General features: G+C 38.7%; 1 protein-coding gene across 6 annotated transcripts in view; it reads left to right on the forward strand.

Moving 5' to 3' along the window:
* Positions 1–23,841, forward strand: part of slc10a7 (solute carrier family 10 member 7) — a 252,486-nt gene that overhangs the window by 36,099 nt on the left and 192,546 nt on the right. For 3 of the 6 annotated variants that reach the window (XR_007263258.1, XM_048603150.1, XM_048603182.1), the window contains exon 4: positions 1,468–1,543. The exons of 1 other annotated variant lie outside the window; for it this stretch is intronic. Coding sequence is in view for 4 of the 5 variants with exons in the window: in XM_048603150.1 (XP_048459107.1) it covers positions 1,468–1,543 (76 nt within the window). In the remaining variant the exon portion in view is untranslated. Of the gene's footprint in view, positions 1–1,467; positions 1,544–17,642; positions 18,568–23,841 lie in introns of those variants that run through there. 2 more of the 6 variants (XM_048603161.1, XM_048603188.1) reach the window with 2 other exon arrangements.

A 23,841-nucleotide genomic window follows, 5' to 3' on the forward strand; every position in this document is an offset into this window, starting at 1 on the left:
TGGGAGGAAGAACAGGTTAGGGAGGCGGGGACGAGCTGGACTGGTTTTGGGATGCGGTAGGGGGAGGGGAGATTTTGAAGCTTGTGAAATCCTCCGGATCCAACGCATCATCCTCCGACACTTCCGCCATCTACAATCCGACCCCACCACTAAAGACATCTTTCCCTCCCCACCCTTATCTGCTTTCCGGAGGGACCACTCTCTCCGTGACTCCCTTGTCCGCTCCACACTCCCCTCCAGCCCCACCACACCCGGCACTTTTCCCTGCAACCGCAGGAAGTGCTACACCTGCCCCCATACCTCCTCCCTCACCCCCATCCCAGGCCCCAAGAAGACTTTCCACATCAAGCAGATGTTCACCTACGCATCTGCCAATGTGGTATACTGCATCCGCTGTACCCGGTGTGGCTACCCCTACATTGGGGAGACCAAGCGGAGGCTCGGGGACCGCTTTGCAGAACACCTACGCTCGGTTCGCAATAAACAACTGCACCTCCCAGTCGCGAACCATTTCAAATCCCCCCCTCCCATTCCTCAGACGACATGTCCATCCTGGACCTCCTGCAGTGCCACAACGATGCCACCCGATGGTTGCAGGAACAGCAACTCGTATTCCGCTTGGGAACCCTGCAGCCCAATGGTATCAATGTGGATTTCACAAGCTTCAAAATCTCCCCTCCCCCTACTGCATCCCAAAACCAGTCCAGCTCGTCCCTGCCTCCCTAACCTGTTCTTTCTCCCACCTATCCCCTCCTCCCACCTCAAGCCGCACCCCCATCTCCTACCGACTCACCTCATCCCGCCCCCTGGACCTGTCCGTCCTCCCTGGACTGACCTATCCCCTCCCTAACTCCCCACCTACACTCACCTTTACTGGCCCCATCCCCGCCTCTTCGACCTGTTTGTTTCCTCTCCACCTATCCTCTCCTCTATCCATCTTCTATCCGCCTCCCCCTCTCTCCCTATTTATTTCAGAACCCCCTTCCCCTTCCCCCTTTTCTGATGAAGGGTCTAGGCCCGCAACGTCAGCCTTTCTGCTCCTATGATGCTGCTTGGCCTGCTGTGTTCATCCAGCCCTGCACTTTGGGATTTGTTTGACTTTGTTTTTATGCCAATCTTCTAAAACTAGTTCAGGATTCAAATTCCAACTCAGCGATTCATCATTGAATTTTCAGTAAATGTAGTAATACACAATAGATCTGTAATTTGAGGAAGAATTTTAATTCCATATCACTTTAAAATATTGAGCTGGAATTTGAGGTACAAGGCTCTTAAATGTCTAAAATACACTTATTCTCTGAAGGACTTTGCAGTTAGATATTTGTAGAATTTGTATAAAATGCTGCTGGAGCTTTAAGGGACTAGGTTGGCATGAACAGGACTGCAAAAGTAAACGTTTTTATTGTTGGACACCATATGGGAAAAAAAATTAATGTTCTAAGGTTGTTTTGGGCTTTTTATTTTTAGTTTGCAGACCGTTGGTTGCATGCCTCCTCCTGTATCATCTGCTGTAATCCTAACCAAAGCAGTTGGTGGAAATGAGGTGGGTAAGGTTTATATTTTGATCATTATATACGTTAGACAATAAGGTTATAAAAAGTAAATTAGTTTGAGTTTTTTTTGTTCCACTTTTGACTGATATTAAGTTTGTAATAGAGTTATGTTTGAAATTGGCCCTTGTTTCCACCATTGCTGGCTGTGCCTTCAGTTGCCAAGATTCTAATCTCCAGAATTCCCTCCTGCAACCTTTCTGCCTCTCTTTCTCCATTTTAGTCAATTGTCTTAAACATACCTTTTTTACTACAGTTTTGTTTGTCTTCTGTAATATCTTCTTCTGTGGTTTGCTGTCAAACATCTGAGGATTTTATGATGTTAAATATACTGTATAACGCGCTGTTGAGGCTTTCCTTCTACATCATGGATGTTGTGGGTTTGGCAAATCCTCTTTTTCGGATTACAATCCAGCCTTGCATCCCTCTCAGAAAAATTCATTGACCCCCTTGTGCTTGCAAACTACCAGCCCCTTCCCAAGCTCTATTTGTTTCTCTGGCACTCATATGGGAGTGATTGGGTGAATTTATCTATGCCGTTCCCAGACTGACTGAGAAAATCTAATCACAATTGTGAGCACTCGGAGTAAACAACACTTAGAATGAGTGAGTGTCAGGTAACTTGCTTTAAAAAGTGCAATTATCCATAGTTTTTAAAACATTCCTTTTCCCATTTCAGTCTGCAGTCAAGATATAGAAAAAGAAAATACTGTGGTCTTTACATTAGGGTGATGCCATTGTGCATAGGAGTATATACCCATTACATTGTAAAAGCACTTTTATTGCTAACTCACGCCTGTTGACCTTTGACGAGTCAAATACTCTGCTCTCAATGAAAATTTACTGCCTTCCTTGTGTATGTGCTTTTAAGTTTAATGAAGCATTGATAATTATTGAAGATATTGATTAATTCAACTAATTCTGTTTCAGAGTGAGTCCAAATACCCAACATATCAATATAAATATAGAAGATATTATCACTGCATGACTGCTGTGGTTAAGATTCATGATGTATTGTTTGGAAACTTGAATTGTAAAGCAAACAGAATTGTATATGGCTTTAAGTTTGACTCTGTATTTCTATACAAAATAGAGAGGGTTAAGGAGGGAAGGACTTATTTTCATTTTGAGCCCTTAGAGTGGTACTGTGTTGTCTGATTTCACATGGATCTAAATAAGGTTTTTAATTAAAAGAAAAGAACTTTGAGGTGAACAGTTCAATGCTTCAGAAAACAGACGGTAGAGGAAAAGAAAACAATTGGGTGTTGCCTAGCAACAAGATGTACTGTGACATCAGGAGTCAGACAGAAAAAGGACTGATAGGCTTAGAAAGTATTTTAGAATGAAAAAGAGACCTAAGTAGTTTAATGTCAATAAGAGAAAGCTCCCAAAAAAGGTTGTGGAGGAGTAGTTTGAAAAATCAATTTTAAGTTATATGTGAGCTGTCTTAGCAGCTTGTTTAAGGCTCTCATGAAGAACCATTAACTGAAGAATCTTGCATTGAGTGAATGCAGGTATTTTCTGGAAAGAAACCAAGTGCAGCCATGCCAACTGAAGAAGAAACTTTTAACGTCAAAACAGATGAGAGCCTTCATTGAGGTTGGAAATATGTAAGGTTGTTTGTAAAGGTAAAAGGATTAAATCTTTATTTCTGATATTTGTAGTTAGATTTTCAAAAAGTAATGTAGTCTGAAATAATACCAGATCATCAATAGATAAGTGAAATGAAAAAGGAGCCTTTTTAAGCCAAAACCTAGCCCCCAACAAAGAAGTGGTCCTCAAGCAAATCTCAAGATGTGCTGACAAAAAGAAATGATTTCTTGTTTGGTTACTGCCGAACTGTATGGCTGTGGTTCTTGGAAATACATGTTCGAATCCCCCCCAGGTTTCTGCCCCTGCCACTGTTCCAAAATAGCTCTTACAAAAGTCATATAAAAAAACTCTGACTGTGCCCATAGCACATTATCCTCATTTGTCTTTTTTTGATTTTCCTGCAAGCTTTTAACTTGTTTGAACACACTGTCCTCCAGTTTCTTTTGTCATCCAGCTGAATGGGATTGTAATCAGTCATTTCCATGCTTATTTATTCAGTTGCATTTAGAGAATCATCTGCAATGGTATCCATTTTTGTTTTGCTTCAGCAGCATTACCTCTGCTCCCCAAGGATCAATTTACGTCCTCCTCCTCCACCCACCCCCCCACCCCCTGCCAAAGCAATTAACTTCTGTCAGTGCTATAAGCTCTTTTTTTTCCCAAACCAGCAACTCAACTCTTCTCCCTGACAACTGCCTGATGCTGATAAACCAGGCAACTATCAATTTTTTTAATCATATTTGACGCTTGGATGAGCTTCCAACCACTTATCTGCATTTTCACTGGGATGCCTATTATCACCTGCATGATACTGCTTTACTATGCCCTTACAGAAGCTTATCTGTATTTGAAACTTCTGTCCTGTCTTTTATTTTTAGCTTTTGACTGTTTCAATGCACAGGTAGCTGGCTTCAAAATTTTACTGTCCATACACTTGGTCATTCAAAATTCTGCTGTGTCCTAACAGCAGGTTCTGTTCACCAATCTGTCAAAACCCTGGAACTCTCTCCCTAACAGCATTGTGGGGTGTACCTACACCAAATGGACTGCAACAGTTCAAGAAGGAAGCTCACCACCACCTTCTGAAGGGCAATAGATGCTAGCCTAACCAGAGATGTCTACATCCCATGACTGAATTTTTTAAAAAAAATTCACTCCTGTACTCATAGACTTCTTATCAAACCATGTCACAATTTAAAAATTCTCCATTTGTTTACAAATCTCTCATGGACTTCCCTATAGCTAACTCTGTAAACACTTTCCCCCATGAGGCCATTGCCATTGACTGGAAACTGAAAGAGCCATATAGGTGTCGTGGCTAGAAAATCCATACAAAGGCTTGGAATTCTGCAATAAGTAACTCAACTGTTACCTCCCAAAGCCTGTCCACCAAGACATAGATCGGGGTTTTGACACATTCTTCAGTTGCCTGTATGAGTGTAGTTCCAACAGCACTCAGACTTGACATCATCTAGGACAAAGCAGCCAGCTTCAACGGCACCCCATTCACAGGCTTGAGTATTCACTTTCTGCATCAATGGCACACAACGGCAGTGGTATATGCCATTTACAAGATGTGCTGCCGAAACTTGTCAAGGCCTGTTTGGCAGAACATTCCAAACCTACGATCCTTACTGTCTAAAAGAGCAAGGGCAACCGGTTTATAGAAAGCTGCCAATAAAACAGGCTTATTTGGAAAGGAGGGAGATCAAAACAGGATCACTTGCAAGATCACCTTCAAATCCGAGACCCCTGTGTGGTGTATGTATATCACATGGGATTGCAAGCAGCTTAAGAAGGCAGCTCACATACCTTGAGAATTCTTGGGGATGGACAGAAATAGACCATTCACCCCATTGAATCTGGTCCATCATTCATTGCAATCATGACTGATCTGCTAATCCTCAACTCATTTTCCTATCTTTTCTCCAAATCCCTTCCTAATTAAAAATCTGTCAATCTCAGCCTTGAATGTACTTAACGACCCAGCTGTGGTAAAGAATCCCACAGATTCACTACCCTCCTTCACATCTGTGTCTTAAATGGGTGACACTGAGATTGTCGTCTTGTCCTAGACACTCCCAAAGGAGAAACAATCTCTCTGCATTTACCTTGTCTAGTCCCATAAGAACCTCATATCATGAACCCTTTCTGACCTGCCCACCAGTGCCAGTATATCTTTCCTTAGGTAAAGGAACAAAACTGTTCACATTATTCAAAGTTTAGTCTAACTAGTGCCTTGTATAGTTTTAGATTTCTGTAGTTTTACCTTCCTTTAATACTCCATTACCTTTCAAATAAAGCCCAATATTCTGTCTATCTTTGTTACTTGCTTAACTTGGATGGCAACTTTTTGTGATGTATGCACAATGATTGCCCCTTCATGAAGCTATCTGACTCTGCTTGAATTATGTTATGTATATACATGTTTTAAAGTAGACTCTTAACATTTGACAGATGTCACGTTAACAGTCCTGTGGTTACCTGTTTCTGTCTCCCTTCTTTTTGAATAAGCTTGTTACATTGGCAGTTTTACAACCATTTGAGACTTTGCCAGAACTTAAGCATTCTTGAATGATTACTACCAGTGCTTCCACTATCTCTGTAGCTATTTTTTTTTTTAAATCCTAGGATGCAAGCCCTCAAATTCAGGAACTTAACTTGTAGCTTTTAGCTCCATTACTTTCCCTAGTACTTTTTCTCAGTATTATCTATTGTAATCTTTTTGTCACTGACACCGCCCTCCCCAGCACACTTTTTTTGCCCCTTTATTATTTCAGTATTTTTTGAATGCTCTTTGCTTCAGTCTTTACAATAGAAAATGCTAAGTATTAGATCAAATCTTTTGCCATTTCCGGGTTCCCATTATTATTTCCCAGTCTCATTTTCTAAGGGACCTATGTTCACTTTATCTTCTTTGTTCCAGTTTATATATTTAAAGAAGCCCTCAATGTCAGTTTTTTTAATATTGTTTAGCTTCAAAGTTTATTTTCTCCCATTTTTGGTAGTTTTCTTTTAATTTTCCTAACCATCTAGTTTACTACTAATCTTTAAATCCAGTTCTGGCCAGTGATTCCATGAATTTAATTGTTATGCCTTTGATAGGAATGCATTGGTAATGAAGCCACACTACTCAACAAGTTGTACCATTAGTATAAGTGTTTTGATTTAGTCATCAAAATGGGCAATTGTTTTGCATTTGTACTGCTACAGAATGAAAGAAACTTTCACCAGGCTTTTTTTAAAATGAGCTCCAAATAATCTATTTGTTGTGGAACAAAATTTGCTTTTAAGAACAGTTAAAATGTAGCTATAATCTGTATTTAGAACTATATGCCATTTTAATGTTAAAACAGATGCACTCGTGCAACAGAAATGAAGACACAGATTCTGCAGAAGTAATATTTTAAAGAAGGCAAAATAAAAACATCCTTATTGGCCAGCAGTCTGAAAAACAAAGAATATAATTTGATGAATTCTCATAGTCCATCAGGCCATTTTGTGGAAAAATCAAACTGCTAGCTGTGTTGGCCAATTAAAGATCTTCCAAACAAGACTTTGATTTGTTTGGAAATCAAGCTGTATCCAGATCTTTTGGTGTTTGTGGTTCAACTTTTTGGGGTTTACAAGGTAATCAATACTGGTGTGTGGAAGCTCTAACAGGATCCCAAGTTTTTCAACCAAGAGAGGGAAAGAGATGGAAGTGGTACAGCTGAAATACTTTGGAGAGTCTTTTTTATTCTTGCTTCTTCACTTAGGTTTGTGGAAACAAAAGCCAAGTCCACAAAGGTTGGTCGGCTCCATCAGCACATGGACTCCGACTGTCTCTTCTAATGCTGGTATTTCCAGCAAATAAGGGCAATAAAGTCCATCTTCCATCTCCCAAAAGCTTTGCTTATCTCTTTTTCCAAAGTCATTTAACCTTTTGTAGTCAACACGTGGACCACAGATTTTAAACTGTTGACCTAATTTCCAAGAAACCATATGAGTTCCTTTCAAAACCTTAGTTCAAAAAAAAACCCTTTTTAATCCGGAAAGTGTGAGTACATCAGTGTCTTCCAGTTCTCCACATAGTCCATAAATATAGGCAAATTCTCAGCATAAAAATAATCTACTCTCAGTAAATGAATTGGCTTTCTTGTTAAGAAAATTATATTCCTTCCTTTTGCAGCAAATGACCCAAATGTTTTAATGTCTGTTTATGTAACACATACTTGGATTAAATTCGGTCTCATTACCCCAATGTATTGTTGTCAGCCTATGCATTACATTAAAATTACTTTGAGGACTACATTTTTTTATCATGTGGATAATATAATGTTTCTGGTATCAGTGTGCACTGCTTCTTTCTAGTGCTTGAAATGTAACTTACCGACTTCAACTAACCTGAATTATTAAAAATCAATTTCCTTACACATGATTCTTTGTTTATTTGCAAAGTACTACATGTGTTCAGTTGGTATGTTGTTCTTGATCTGGTGGGCAGCACTTTGCTATGGCAATAGTTAAGGCTGTTAATTACCCTGAATTCTACAGTTTGGAATTGCCTACACTGTTAAGCGGAAACCAGACCTATTTCACTTCATGTGCTCACCCCATACGCTTCGCTGAATGTATGTTTCCAGGTATATGCTGTACAGAAAAGAATTGTGTCTGACGCTTAAACATTTGATGATTGCAAACCTTTTTATATTAGAAAAGGATTAAAAATAAGTATTCCTCGCCAATTTGATGAGCAATGATTCTGAGAACTGGAATACAATAGCTAGGCGTTTCAATGTGTTTGATGCAGCCTGGTATATGCCAATAACTGATAACTGTGCATGCTGTTAATCAATAATGGTCAGTTTGATATTTTGTTTTCTCCAGATGTTAATGCAAAAACAAAAATTTAGTTAGAACTTATAAGGAGGAGACAAAAGGAGTTCATTTTATTCATGTATATTAATAGCTAAATGTTTCAATTAAGGTGTAGTTGACCTAGAAATGCTGGAATTCAGAAACTTGCAGTGTACTTGAATCTTAAACACATAAAAGGGTTTCATACTACATTGTCCTAACATTTTTGTGTTTCAAACAATGTCCTATGACCTTTGAGTGAGATTGTCACCTAATGCCTTATTAGGGGCCGTGCAAACTAGAAGTTAGATTCAGAATGTCCACATATTTTTTTCTGTCAGACTTCCATTTATCAGGCAGTGTCTTTCAAAAGCAGTTTTGGAGACTGAAAGGCCACCTGTAGCTTTTACACATGCATGGTTTCATAGTACACGGAGGTTTTTATGCAAATTTGTAACATGTTTCAGGGATGTAGGCAATATCATTGAATTCGAAAAATAATAAATGGGTTGAATGAAATACTTTGTTTATGAAGAGAAAATTAAGGAACAAGGCAACTGTTTTATTGGCCTATACTTTTTGAATATCCTGTACTTAGAAAATGTACTTCTCTAATGCCACTTAAACCATTCCTTGTGATCTAGTTATTGAGTTCATACTAACTTACATTGGACTGTGCCTTTCAAACAGTTTTTGTCTCCGATACATACAGTGTTGAATATTGGCTGGCAGAGAAACAGAGGCATTTAGAAAAGAGCTTCAGTATGTAGAATTGAGGTAGCTGAAGGTTCTCTAATTAATGGTAAAATAAAGGGAGCAGGGGATGCACAAGGCTGAGGATTCAGTTGTTTGGATGTGTGAGAAAAAGTAGACTGGAGAATGCCTTTGAGACATGATGTGGCAGTGAATTTGAAACCGAGGAGAAAGGTTTTAAATTCAGGACGTTTGAGGGGAGGAAGCCATGTTAGTCACTGAGGATGTGGTGAGGGAATGCATCCTCTCCACTGACTGATGATTTGAGACAAGGTTAGCACAGCCACTTCACTTTTCAAGGCCTGAAATGTCAGCCTTCCTGCTCCTCTGATGCTGCTTGGCCTGCTGTGTTCATCCAGCTCTACACCTTGTTATCTCAGATTCTCCAGCATCTGCAGTTCCTACTATCTCTGGCTATTTTTAATGATTTGTATATTTGTAATCCTAGATCCCTATGCTCCTGTCCCATATTTAAATTATTCTGCTTTTTATTCGTCATTAATTAATTTCCCAATCATCTGCCCAATCCAAAGGTCTGTGAATATCTGGTTATTTGTTGTAGTCTCCTTCAGCACTGACTATCACATGCACCTCCACAACTTTACTCCCTATCCAATTTTGTGACCCTGCAACTTTGAAAATTGTGCATTTGATTCAAAAATCTAAACAACATGGGCCCAGTATTGAACCTTGTGCAACACCACTTTTCTGCCTTCTGTCACTTTGACTACCCTTTAGTCCTATCTTAAACCAGCTAACCATCCGCTGTGTCTCATGAATCTGCATTCTTTGACTTTTTCTATTTGTCTATTATGTAGCACTTAATTAAAGACTTTTTATGTTAAGAAGTAGATAAATTACATCAACTGCATTACTTTTGTTTGTTTCCTGCACTGGCTGTTCAGAACCATTCAGTGAGGTGGATAAAGCATGACTTTCCCTTTGGAATCCACGCAGACTATTTGTTATTAAATTTTATTCCTTGCTGTTTTTCTTTATCTCAATTGGTTTGGATTCCACTACTTTTTCCTACCACTGATGTTAAGTTGAATGATCGTAGTTCCCTGGACATGTTCTGTGTCTCGTCTTAAATAAATACACAGTGGCAGCTCTCTGTCTGCCTCTGGCACTACACCATTTTTAATGTGTTACTAAAAATCTGTATTAATGCCTTTACTGTTTCTTCCCTGCATTCTTTTAAAATATGCAAATGTCTAAACCAAAGCATCCTCTTCAAGTTTTTGGTTTAATTAATCTTTCACTTCTTTTCTAGATGCAACTCTCTTATTTCTAATCTCAAATTCAATATCCAACTGTATTGTTAGAAGTGAGGATGGAGTAGTTTGGGGAATGCTGTTGGAGAATGTAGTTTGCGTTGGAGAAAAGAGGTGTTAAAATATCTTTGTCTTAACTGGATGATCTTCGAGTAGTAGGAAGTTGCGGCGCAGAGAGCTCATTGGCTGACTTGGTCAAATCAAATTTGGTAATGAATGACCAGATTTGTCACGTCAATCAAGTTGTGTATTCAAGTTGAGAGGCAAGATTGAGGAAAGGTATCTGGATGGGTATATGAATAGGAAGGGTTTAGAGGGATATTGGCCAAATACTGGCAAATGGGACTAGATTATTTTAGGATGTCTGGTCTGCTTGGATGAGTTGGACCGAAGGGTGTGTTTTTGTGCTATACGACGCTATGACTCTCTGACTGTCGGTTGTATTTAGATAGCACCTTCAATGTAATAGAATGTTCCAAGGCAATATCAAATCAAAATTTGACATTTTAAATATGAAATAAGAGGACAGATGGCCAAAAGCTTGATTAGAGTGGTAGGTTTTAGAAGGTGTTGTAAAGAAGGAAACGGAGGTTGAAATTGGTTTGGTTGGGAATTTCACAGATTAGGTTCTAAACTCAAGGCCCAGCTTTCGATGGTGGATCAATTATTATTGGAGGCTCACAAAAGGCCAGAGTTGGTGCATAACAAAGACTCCTGGGTACTGCAGGAAGTTACTGAAAAAGGGAAGTGTGAGATCTTGGAGAGATTTGAATAGAGGGTGATTATTTTGAATTGAGCCCGGGAGGTAATATAGACCAATGAATCCAGGAATGATGAGTGAATGGAACTGAAATGGTTGAAGCTGGTGAATGGTTGTCTGCAGTCTTTGTGAAAAAGAAATCCAGGAGCCCCTTGAACTTGAGTGAGGAAGAGCAAAGTGCCTTGTCAACAGTGTCTCATCAACTCTTTGCTCAGGCAGGAATTTGGTACACATGGGAATTTGGCGCAGGAGACAAAAATGCTGTTGTTTTATTCTTCCCTTTTACCTCTGATAATTAGTAAATATTTGTCTAGCTAGGAGACTTCCTACTAGTTTAACTTGTTACTTGCTAATTTAGTTAAGTAATAAAATAAATAGGGTTAAACAGGGCAGCAAGTAAGCTATAACTGCAACACTTGGAATTTTTTGAGGGCATCGCAATCCTGGATAACTGTCTGCACTAGGTGTCCACGCATTGAAAAACTTTGGCTCAAATGTCCCAACTGTATAGAGGGCATTATTGGAGGAGAAGAGTTACCCAGACACTAAATGAGGGTGGGTGACAGGGTTCAGTTGATGGGAAATTTAGAAATCTAAAGGGAACGTGTAAGGTAATGATTTGAATAACCACCAGGTGAATGGAAAAGAGGGTCAGGGAGATTAACAGTAATAGTGCACCAATTAATAAGGTCCATGAAAATAATAATAAAATACCATTTAAAATTAAGTAGTTCTAATCATTGTTGCAGGGACATGGTTAAAAGGTGACCAATGTTGGGAAATAACTATTCCAGGATAGGCAACATTTTAAAAAGACAGGCAAAGTAGAAAAGAGGAGTATACTGTAAAGAGGATACCATTGCATTTGACTGTAATAATACCATTGGACAAAGTTCTAATTGTTGGGGATTTTAATCTTCCTATAGACGAGACAAAATTGGCAATAGTGCTCTGGAGGCTGAGTTCGGACAATGCTTTCATGACAGTTTTCTGAAATAGTATTCTGTTGAACTGTATGGGGATAAAGGTATTTAGATTGAGTATTGTGCAATTACGCAGGATTAATTAGTAATCTCATGGCAAAATATCTTCTGGGAAAAGTGATAGTTGAATTCCATGTTAATTTTGAAAGTGGCACGCTGCCATCCCAAGAAAGAATTTAAAACTTGAAGCCTGTTAGATATGATGGAGTAACTGGACATGGAACTGTGTCCTGGCACTGTCTCTTTTTTTTCCACAATGGTGCAAATGTGTGGGGAACAATAGTTTCCTGCTGCATTCTCCATGGCAAAGCCTTGACCAATCAGCACCCTTTCGTTTTACTGTATAAATTGTAGGTCCCTTTTCAAAATTTGGCATACATGTGCCTGATTATCCTGATGAATGCAAGATGAAAAGCTTTGACAGCATGCTTCAACCATACTCAAGTTTTGTACCATCAAACAAATCTTTATAGTCGCCTTATATAATTATTCAGGACATTATCTCAAGATTAAATAATAAATGGGAAATTGAGAATTAGAATTAGTTGGGGCAGAGGTTTTTTTTCAGTGTAGGCTAATGATCGAAGAGAGATATTTATGTTAATGTTTAGAGGGGTATAGTTAGTTCACAGGGAATTTATAAATGTTGACACAGGAACTTAATGAGAAAAGTTTGCTGGAAATGCATGCAGATGTAAGATTTTTAGCATATAGGTTGTCAATATTGACAACAGATTAACTGGTTTTTGAAACTTTAACTTTGCTTTAAATCCATGATGTGCATCCCAATACCTCTTCCGATCTTGAACGACTCTTCTTCTGGAAGTAGTACAATCTGTTGTGTATGCCACTTGTTTCACCATTTTTGAAAAAAGAAATTTGTATGACTAAGCTTTAGGTCATAACTTCAAACACTTGTGCCCCCCTCTTTTATTTGTCTTATTTTTTTTCTTCCTCTCCTATCCTACCACCTGAATTATGCTGTGAGAAGTGTCTTGATCTGATCTCGACCGTAAAGGTGCTAAGTAACAGTATGTTGTTAATTCTAATAATGAGCAACATAGCAAAGGAAGTTAATTGTCCAGTTATCTTGTAGAACGAGGGGTAAAACATTTGAACTGGAGGAAGGAATCCATCTTGAAAGGAGTGTAGTTGATCTTGAGCTGGAGAGAAAAATTAACTGCATATTAATATGACTTTTAGCATGGTATTTTAACTTGGCCGAGTGTTTGGATTTGATTGAAGGTGGAGTTTGAAATCCTGGAGTAAAAGTGAATGAATCAAGAATCTGCATCAAACCTCCATATTTCATGCAAACACTTTGGGAGAGGCAAGTCATCAGGATCAATGTTTAAACTGCCTAATTAGAGTAATAGTGACATGGGTTTTGATTGAACGTTAGCTCCATGGGTCTCCCAAGCTTCCTGGATCTCACCAGTAAAACCAAAGGTGAGATCATAGTTGTTGGGAGGAAGATATGATGGTGAAAAATGCTAATAAGTACTTAGTATTTTGCAACTTTAGTTTACTTGCTTGTGTGAAAGGGTTTGCTCACAGAGTTTATGTTGTGGAAGCTCGGAGGTCCGATCTTTTGGATCAGCGTGTGGATGATAAGATCATGGGAGGTTAGGAATGATTTATTAGCTTCTGTACTGGATTGGCTAACCAACAGAAAGCAGAGGGTTGGGATAACTGGTTCTTTTGCTGGTTGGCAAGATATAACTAGTTGGGTACCACCTGGTTTGTTCCTGGACCCCAACTATTTGCAATCTATATTAATGACTTGGATATGGGGATAGAAAGTTCTATAGCCAAATTTGCAGGTAACATTAAAATAGGCGGTAAAGTAAATTTCAATGAAGAGTAAGAATTTTACAAATGGATATGGATAGGTTAGGTGAATGGGCCAAAATTTGAGAGACGAAGTTTGACGCGGGTAAGTGAGAGATTATCTATTTTGGACGGTAGAACGCAAAAGCAACTTATCTAAATGGAGAGAAATTTTGGAGTGCTTTGGTGCAGAATATTGTGCATAAATTGCAGAAAACAGCAATGTAGGTACAACAGCTAACAAGGAAGGCAAATGGAATTTTGACATTTATTGCTAAAGGAATAGAATACAAGAGTAAGGAAGTGTTGCTGCAACTGTACAAGACTTTAGTGATACAGCATCTGGAGTGTTGCGTATGGTTTTGGTCCCCTTACTCGGTGAGAGATGTCATTGTTTTGGAGATAGTTTCAAAGAGATTCGCTTGATTTATTCCGGAGGTGAGGGGTTTGTCTTATGAAGACAGAGTGAACCATTTAGGCTTATTTTCTCTGGAATTTAGAAGAATGCGTGGAGATCTAATTGAGGTATATAAGATGCTAAAAGGGATTGACAAAGTAAATGTAGAAAGGATGTTTCCTCATGTGGGACAATATAGAATGAGAGGTCATAGTTTTAGGTTAAGGGATAGCAGATGTAAAACAGATGAGGTGAAGTTACTTCTTTCAAAGGGTCGTAAATCTGTGGAATTCACTACCCTAGAGAATGGTGGATACTGGGACATTGAGTGGAGGAGATAGACATTTTTAATTAGTAATGGGTTGAAGGATTATGGAGAGTGGGCAGGAAATTAAAGTTGAGACCGAGATGAGATTAGCCACTTCTTATGATCTTGTCAAAGAGAACACTGCTAGAGGCTATCAATCTAAGACAGTAACCAGGAACTGCAGTCAGGAATTCAAAAGAAACCTTTTCAATCAAAGAATGGTGTGAGTGTAGAATTTGCTACACAGGATGTGGTTGGAGTGGAATCATGACTTTAATGGGAAGCTAGAGAAACACGTTGGATCAGGGAATAGATAATTAAAATGATACATTTAGGAGGATTGAAAGAAGCATGGCCATTTGCAAAGACTAGTTGGGCTGAACAGCCTTTTTCTGTGCCATATCCTATGTAATCTTTATATTCACGTGTTTATGTAACAAACATTTATTTGATGTTCTTAAACTGTCCTACGGCTCTGAAAGGTTGCTGTCGCATTTCTTTTTTTCTCCTCATTTAATTTCTTCACATTTTCAAATTTTTCATTTACTTCTGGTACATAAAGCATAGCTTCTGATGGTTACTGTACCCTCTTCTCATTTGTTTGTTTATTTTACAAAATTATCTGCACTACCTTTTTTGCCGAAGTCCTTCCCTCCTTTATTAGTCTTTGTAAATAAAGCTCCACTAATTCTTTCTGTTTGCACCCTGGTCTGAGCTTGATTGGAGTGGAGTATATACTAGCAGTACCTTCCTTCCTATCCTAATACTGGTGCTAGTGTCCCATGAGCCCGCTTATCCAGACCACTCCTTTAGTCATGTGTTCATCTCCTTAAATTTATCCTTTGTTCAATGGTAATAAACCTGAGATTATAACCCTTGAGGACATACTCTTTAAGGAAGCTCTAAGTTCCTGAACTTTGAGGGGAAAAAAATCTCTCATTCAGACATTCCAGTATCATTTGTCCCACTATGAACCACAATAGCTTGATCCTTCCACTCTCTCTCTAGGTTCTTCCCCAGTTGTGAGCTATCTTTAACTCTGGTATCGGATAGAGAGCGCAACCTTCAGATTTCCTAATGGGGACATATCTATTCCACTGATTATGCTCCCTTTTACCATGACTTTTACATCCTTTACATGACTTAACGATCCATCCCCAGAGCCTCCCTTCCCCAACATCATTGGCTTTCTGCATCGTGGCATCCATAGTCAGCTTTCTCGTCCATCTGCAGACTGAGCTGTCATCCACTCAGACCATTAATGTAGGAGCAGAAGTAGTCCATTCAGCTCATCAAGCCTTGAATATTCTCAATGCTGCAGCCTCAACAGCCTTTTGCTGTAAATAATTTCACAGATTCACTACCAGAAAGAGAATTTTTCCTCAACTCTGTCTTAACTGGCTGATCCCTGACTGAGATTATATCCTCTGGTCCTAAGACTCTACCAGAAAGGGAAACCTCTCAATATCCATCCTGTCAAACCCTTTAAGGCTCTTTTATGTTTCAATCATCTCCTCGCGTTCTTCTAAACTCCATTTGAGTACTAGCCCAATCTATACTCAACCTGTCCTTATAAGAAAATCCCCTCCATACTTAGAATCAACCAGTAATCCTTCACTGGATGACCACCAATGCCAATATATCTTTCCTTAGATAAGGGGACCAGAAATGCTCACTATATTCTGACTTGCCTATTTATACTGCTTACCCTTTTGAAAGGGCAGCAAGACTATAGTTGGGATTTTAACTTGGAAATATTTCAGTGCAATAAAGGGTTTTTTGTTTATACTGTAAATTATATGGCGATGGTCTAGGTTTTATTGTGAATTATAGGACTGTTTGATTTTAACTGACATTTTCTTTCAACAGTTTTATATTTCAATGGTACTGAAATGTTGGTTATAGTTAAATAATCAAATTGCAATAATTCCTGTGTATTTAATAAAAATTAAGTACTCATTCTTAATATTTATTGAAGTACTATATATGTAAAACATTTTGTTACTAAATATTAACAGTCCAGTAAGAGTTGGGTACTTTTAATACTTTCTTTCAGTCAAAATTAGTGGTTTCATGTATTTGTTACTCCTGAAGGATTTTCTATGATATTTTTAAGATTGTATGAGCAAAATATGCAAATATTTATACAGTAGCTTTTTTTTTCTTTTAAAATTCAGAAAAGTGATTACTTGTTAATCTTGGAAGCTTTTGGATTGAGATGACATAGTTTGCCTTATTTTATACTTTGCACTGCCAGCAGCCAATTTTGCTTCTGCAAGTCGTGAAGCATTATAACATATTTACTTTACTTTTATAAATTTGCCTTTATTTCAAAATGTATTTTTATTTTGAAGAAATGAACTGAAATGGAAGTGTTTATGGGTTTTTTTTAGACGGGTTAATATCTGGTGTTTAATATCAGCCCCAGTGGAGAAGAGCTCTAAGGCCCCCTATAGACATATGAAGACCATTTTTAAACTATAATCCATTGAAATGCTTGAGGATTTTTTTCCCTGCCAGGACACTCCCTGTATGGTGTTACTACTTGTGTTCTCATGGGAATGAGTCAACCAATAAAAACCATGTAGCCAGATGTCTGGTTCTTCAGGAATCCCAAAGGCCAACCAGTGGAACACAGCAGCATTTGCTGTGGGCTGAAGATCAAAGATTTTTAAGCATTTCTTTGGGGTACTTTGTGAGTTGCCATTTCAGTTCACATTCATAGAGTGAATTAAAAACATAACTCAAGGATCAGTGAAAATGGAAAGCCCAGCTGTTAATTAAATAAATGTAAATTATGATCCATGTATTCTACAGAAACATCATTTGCATTTTCATACTATCATTTTCATTGCGCTGTTCAATATTATGTGGATATCCAATTGAAACATAGTGGAATCAAACTGAGGAAAAACTCCAGTAAAAATATTTAATGTTTAGGGTGCAGTACCAGCTTCCTACAGTGTGGGGAGAAAAAAGTTGCCGGATATTTAATAGTATGCTAATTGAATAGTATTTTCTATTTGAATAGTATTTTCTATTTGAAGTTCACTTCTGGTAGAAAAGTTAAACCTTGGAGAAGTTAATTACATATTTAAAGAAATGATGTGTGTTATTTGTATTTTGAAGGTGACCTGCTTTAAAAAGATGGAAATGTTATTGCATTTAATTTCCTTCCTATATATTTCCTAAAATTATTAATTTTTGACCCTTTTTGATATTGAATAATTGCCTTATGGTGTTAGCTTCCAAAATTAGAAAGGACAAAATCTTGACTTATGAGCTACTAATTGGTCTCCTATGTTCTAGTTTTTTAATTCCAAGTTGTTCTAATCAACGCACTTTTTATCCCTTAGCATTTAGAATTCTAAAATATTATATGGTAGTACCCATCATACTACACCAGCAATGTAAAAGGCATGGATTCACATTCCACTGTTGCAAGTTGTGAAAGTAAATTCCTCATCAGAAAAATATCCACAAGATTTTGGACAACAAGAGAGAGAGAGGACCCAGAGACAACAGCAACATCTAAAAGACCAGAAGACACATGGCTTCAAGATAGACAACAGCTCCTGTAAGAGCTATCCAATCCAGTCTCAGGTGCCAGAATGAACCAGTCGAGTGGAACATTTGTTGAAATATTAAGAATGAAAGCATGGGTAGGACTAAAGCCATTCACTAAAATATAATAGTAAAATAATTAAGCACTTTGTAGATGATAGGGAAGGTGACGTGTCTACAGAATGTGGGAACTCGCGAACAGTTGTGTGATCCAAGGCAAAAATATCTGCAGTAAGTGTTGAGATAGAGGAACTTCAGCTTAAATTCACTGAGCTGGAGGCCAAGCTGCACTACACCAGGGATGGGGAAATTTAGTGATTGTCTTCTTATACCATGGTCAGATCATTCAATCAACTCGGTAGTTAATAGGAATGTAGTAGTAGTAGGAGTGGGAGGCACTACGATCATTGTGCAGGCAAGAGTGTGGGTTGAAGGTCTGTCCAATGCATCTGCTGTGGGCTGGGAAGGAACTTGGGCATGTGGGGGAGGATCAGCTACCTGGATAGTTGGGGTGACAGGGAGGTGTGTCATGTTTAGCAAGGGGGAACAGCTGATATCGGGTCCAGGTAACACGTCTCAGGTTCTGGGCTTGGGGGGATGTTCAGGAGTGAAGGGTCAGGAAGAGGAATATCTGGTCCGGGGAGAATAGGAGGTGGGGGAATGTCAGCTCCTAGAAGATTCAGACTGATTCAGTTTGAGTGCAGCTCAGAAACAGCAAAGGGCAGCAAATATCCTTGGGAGTTTATAGGTCACCAAAGAGTAGCAAAAATGTAGAGCATGTAATAAATCAAGAAATGTAACGTGTATGTAATATGGGTAATAAAGAAATCATGGGGGATTTCAATCTTCATACAGACTCAGTAAACCTAATTAGCAGTATAATAAAGTATTGTAGAAAGTCAAAAGATCTGGCAGCATCTGCCAAAAGTGCAACAGAGTTAAGGTTTTGAATCCAATGTAAATCCTCTGATACTCAGCTTGGTTCCAAGGAAAAACAGTGATATTGAACTCAATATTAACTCTTTCTCTGTCAAAAGTAGGTAAAACAGCATTCCAGTAATCTACTTCTTTTAAAAACAAAGCAACATGTTCTTTCACAGTCCCTTGGTTTCAAATAGTATCACTTCCTGTGTTTAAATCCATAGTCCAAAAAAAGTAGTAGTCTTTACAATACATGGTTTACAAACTTTCATTTGTTTGAGATATAAAAACCCAGCAGAAAGGTGAATCAACCTTGACTAATGAGAAGTTAAAGATTGTGTATTTGATCAATATAGCTCAAATAAAGGTGCTACCGTGGGATCCCTGTGAGGTCTAGCACTTGCAAATATATTTGTTGAATTCCATGCGAAATCTGTCATCAATGAAATGACACCTAACTGCCATCCCTAACATATTTCTAATATGTTAATGATATGTTTGATTTGATTTGAATGTTTACTGTCCCATACCAAGGTGTGGTGACAAGTGTTGTCTTATGTGCTTTACAGGCAGGTCGTACTATACAAGTGCATCAGTGTAACAGAACACCGTGCAGGATACAGTGTTACAGCTGCCGATAATGTGCAGAGATCAATATTAGCATTTGAGAGGTCCATTCAAAAGTCTGATAACAGCAGGTTAAAATTGTTCTTGAATCTGTTTGTATGTGTAAAGGGTGGAGGAGAGTACACCAAGGTGGGAAGGGCCTTTGATTATGTTTGTTGGTTTTCTGTTGTAGTGAGAAGTATAAATGAAGTCAATGGATGGCAGTCTGGTTTGAGTGATGGACTGGGCTGTGTTCATAACTCTCTATAGTTTCTTGTGGTCTTGGAAAGAGCAGCAGCATGTAAGATTTTCCTTGCATGTTTTAATTGGCTCCATCCTGCACTCAAATTCATGTTTGAAATTGAACAGTCAAACGATCTCGCTTTCCTCGATGTCTTCATTCAGAAATTGGCCAGAGGGTCCCCAATGTCCACCATGCCCCGTATGATCTTAAACCTCTATCGGGGACGCCCTCTGTTTTCTTTGGAGCAAAGAAAGCTATCCAAGCTTATTCAGATTCTCTTCATTGTTAAAAGAACACCCTGGTTAATCTCCTCAGTACGCCCTTCAGTGCAATCTCATACTTTCTAAAATGCAGTGTCCAGAACTGTCCACAGTACTGTACCTGTGGCCTAACCAAAGCTCCAACATAACCTCCTTTCTATTATAATCTATGACTTGATTGAAGGCAAGTATCCTGTTTGCCTCCTTACCTAATTAATGTGCCCTATCACCTTCAGGGATTTGTGGATAAGCACCCTACATCACTAAATTGGGGCGGCTCAGTGGTTAGCACTGCTGCATCACAGTGCCACGGATCCGGGCTCAATTCCGCCCTCGAGCGACTGTCTGTGTGGAGTTTGCACATTCTCCCCGTGTCTGTGTGGGTTTCCTCCAGATGCTCCGGTTTCCTCCCATAGTCCCGAGATGTGCAGGCTAGGTGGATTGGCCACGCTAAATTGCCCGTAGTGTCCAGGGATGTTTGGGTTAGACGTGGGGAAATGCAGGGCTAGGGGAATGAATCAGGGTGGGGTGGTGTGGACTTGTTGGGCCGAATGGCCTGTTTCCACACTATAGGGCTCCTATATGATTCTATGAAAATCAAACCTATAACAACATGCACTCATAAGGCACCTTGGAAAAAAACACCCCAATGTTTTGATAGATATATTATGTGACAAAATGGATACTGAACAAAGGAAGGAGCTATCACTTTATCAAGGAAGTAGGCCTTTAGGAACATCCTGAAGCAGGCAAGAAAAGTAGAGCATGTAGGCTCTAAATGACTGAAGGTAGATCTGTCGATTGTGTAGAGAGCAAGTAGGAGATTAACAAGAGGCTGGAGCCAGAGGAACACAGAGTTTTCAAAAGGCTTAAAAGAATCAGAAAGGTAAACTGAGAATGTTTGTGTGCCTAATCAGATACACTTAGCTTTAATTATTTAAGTATTTGAACAACGGAGTAATGTTTCTCAGTCTAAATGGTGTTGTTTTTATAGTTATAGGCTAGTTCAAATAATATGTACAGTTCAATAATTGTTCTTTATATTAGAAAAATGAGCAACTGAATAGTCCACAATTAGTTTTTACGCAGATTTTGTAATAGGAAACATTTTTAAAAATTGGACGCAATATTGAATATTTAGAGGTTTAGTATGAGTGAGCAAACTTACTACATTGCAACAAACACAATATTGGCTTATCTAATTACCTGAAAATTTCTGTTTACTGCCGGTAGCTGCAAGCATTTTCTACTGATTATAAGTGGAAAAACAGGAGGATATATTGGTATTAATAGTAGACTGATTGGATGTCATGATATTGCATAGTCTGATGCCTTTGGGTAGGCTATGAATGCTACAGGTTGACAGGCAGGTGATGAGGCAGCTCCAGCCAGGGCCAGCGCAGGAGGGCTAGCTAATATGCTGTCTGCCCTGAGGGCCTTTGGGAGCGCAGTTGGATTATTATGTTAATGCATGAGCCTGCTGCCCTCTTCCTTTCCCAGCTGGGTTTCCTGTTGTTAGGAACTGCTTTGTGGTGACAGTGAAGTAATATGCTTCATGATTGAAAGGGCAAGAGAGCTTGAGAAAAGGAACAGATATGTACAGATATGTAAATTTTAGTAGCAAGACTCTAGGAGGGTTCTAATGGATGATTTTCTACCAAGTTCAACAGGAAATGAATCCCATTAGTCAATTTACTGAATGAAATTAATTTTTGTCCCAATTTATGAATGACAGTAATTTATATTCAGTTGATGCCTTTAATGCATTATGGCATTTAAATGTTGATGTCATGAAACATGTACAAACACACAATTTTGCTTCAAAGCGTGACCATTATTCTTTTCGGCAATAGATATGTGCATGCCATTTTATTATAAGCCAGTTTATTGTTTACTTGTGGTATGTTCACACTTGCTAAAGGTGGAAGAGGATAATTAATAATTGTCACTTAAAAGTATGCTGGAGGAGTTAAATTTATGTTTCTAGTTATAAATGCTTACAATTGTAGAACAATTACATTCAATGGTAAAAAGTAATGGTAAATCCTGTAGGTGCTGTTTCCTATTTACTCTAAATGCACTAAATTCATGCCTATATGGATAAAGACATTTACTTCTTTAGCTTTGGATTTTACACCAGTATAACTTCAGAGTCCCAGCAGCAAGCCAGCACAAGTGGTAGCTTGCAGTGATAGTTGATTCCATGCTCTGATTAATTGCTTAAAGACTACGTTTAAGTTAAGTTACTTGCTTGCTTCATGACCAGGAAAAGGTAGATTTTACCAGTTTTAGATCATATGTTCTAGCTCGCAATTTTATGCCTCTGTGTGAATATTTTTGCAGGTTTTTTTCTTAGCAACTAGGAACATAAGTGCCACAAAATCATCTCGTTGTTTTGCTGTCAATCTTACTTTACCACAGGATCACATTGAAGGTGGTAAATAGAATTTTAATCAGGTTGACTGTAAATTTTGCAAGCTGTTTTTTAAAACCATTGAAACATGACCAAAACAAGAGTCTTTGGAGATAATATCCACTTTGATATTGCTTTCAAGTTTGAGAGCTTCTTTAAGCATGCAAATAGGAAGAGAAGCCAAAGTGAACATATACCTGCAGAGAATAAGGCTGGGGAAATAATAATGGACAACCAGGGAATGACGCAGGAAGTGAAGTAATATTTTGTACAGTATTCCAAAAATACTAAATAACCAAGGGCAAAAGGAGTGAAGGTAGTAAGTACAATAACCATCAGTAGAGAAAAAATGCAAGGGAAACTAATTTTCAGTACGCGTTTAATGAGGTTACTTAATTAGATAAGAGACTAGTGTTGCATTTTGTAGTATTTTGGCATGCATAGAGGATTGGGTTACTCATAGAAAACGGAGAGTTGAGATAAGGGTGACATTTTCAGGATGGCAACCTGTAACTAATGGAGATCAGTTCTGGGGCCACAATTATTTATTCCTGATTTGGATGAAGAAAGTGAATGTATTAAAATTTAAGCTTGCAGATGACACAAAAATAGATGGGAAGGTAAGTGGTGAGGATGGCACAAAGAGTCTGCCAAGGAATATGTAGACAGGACAATTGAGTGCATAAAAACTTGGCAGAAAGACTATAATGTAGGAAAATGTGAGGTTATGCACTTTGGTAGGCAAAGTAGAGGATCTGAATATTAATAGAAGGGAGAAAGACTGCAGAAAGCTACAGTACAGAGATGTTTGGCAGTCCTCATCAATGAATCACATAAAGTTAACATCCAAGTTCAGATAATAAGGAAGGCAAATGGAGTGTTGGCCTTTATTTCAAAGGGAATTGAGCCCAAAAGTAGGGAGGTCTTGCTAAAATTGTACAAGACTTTCCATAGATTGCCACCTTGCTGCAGTGGAGAGCCTCGAGTGCTGCATAGAATGTGCGAGCGATGCCATCAGGAGTTCTCCACTCTTGTCAGGGCCCACGTGAGGGTACGGTCAGAGAGGAGGAATCAGACAAAGTGCAATCCAAAGCAAGTTCTCAATGGTGATATCAACGACTCAGAAGATGGATGAAGGCTGCAACAGTAGAGAGATGCCTAGTCATTGAGGTTTCCTTGCCACCAGTACTGGATCTAACTTCTGTCAAAGACTGTGCGAAGGCTGATGTGCAACAGCATTCCTACATTAGAAAATGTTTCTGCACAAAGTGCCTACGTGAAGGAATTCAAACTGCTTCCCCACCACCCTTCTCCTTTACAAACTATCTCATGGCCCAGGACCACTTCTACATCCTGGAAACACATGCCAAATGTGTGGTTGGAAATGTGGCTCTAGGATTGGGTTCAGCAGCCACACAAGGACCCACAGAACCCGTGACCAGTGACACGGAATTTCCTAAATAAAAACCAAAAGAACTGCAGATGCTGTAAATCAGGAACAAAAACAAAGTTGCTGGAAAAGCTCAGCAGGTCTGGCAGCATCTGTG

The sequence above is a fragment of the Rhincodon typus genome, chromosome 1, assembly GCF_021869965.1.
Source record: "Rhincodon typus isolate 14 chromosome 1, sRhiTyp1.1, whole genome shotgun sequence".
Classification (NCBI taxonomy): Eukaryota; Metazoa; Chordata; class Chondrichthyes; order Orectolobiformes; family Rhincodontidae; genus Rhincodon; species Rhincodon typus.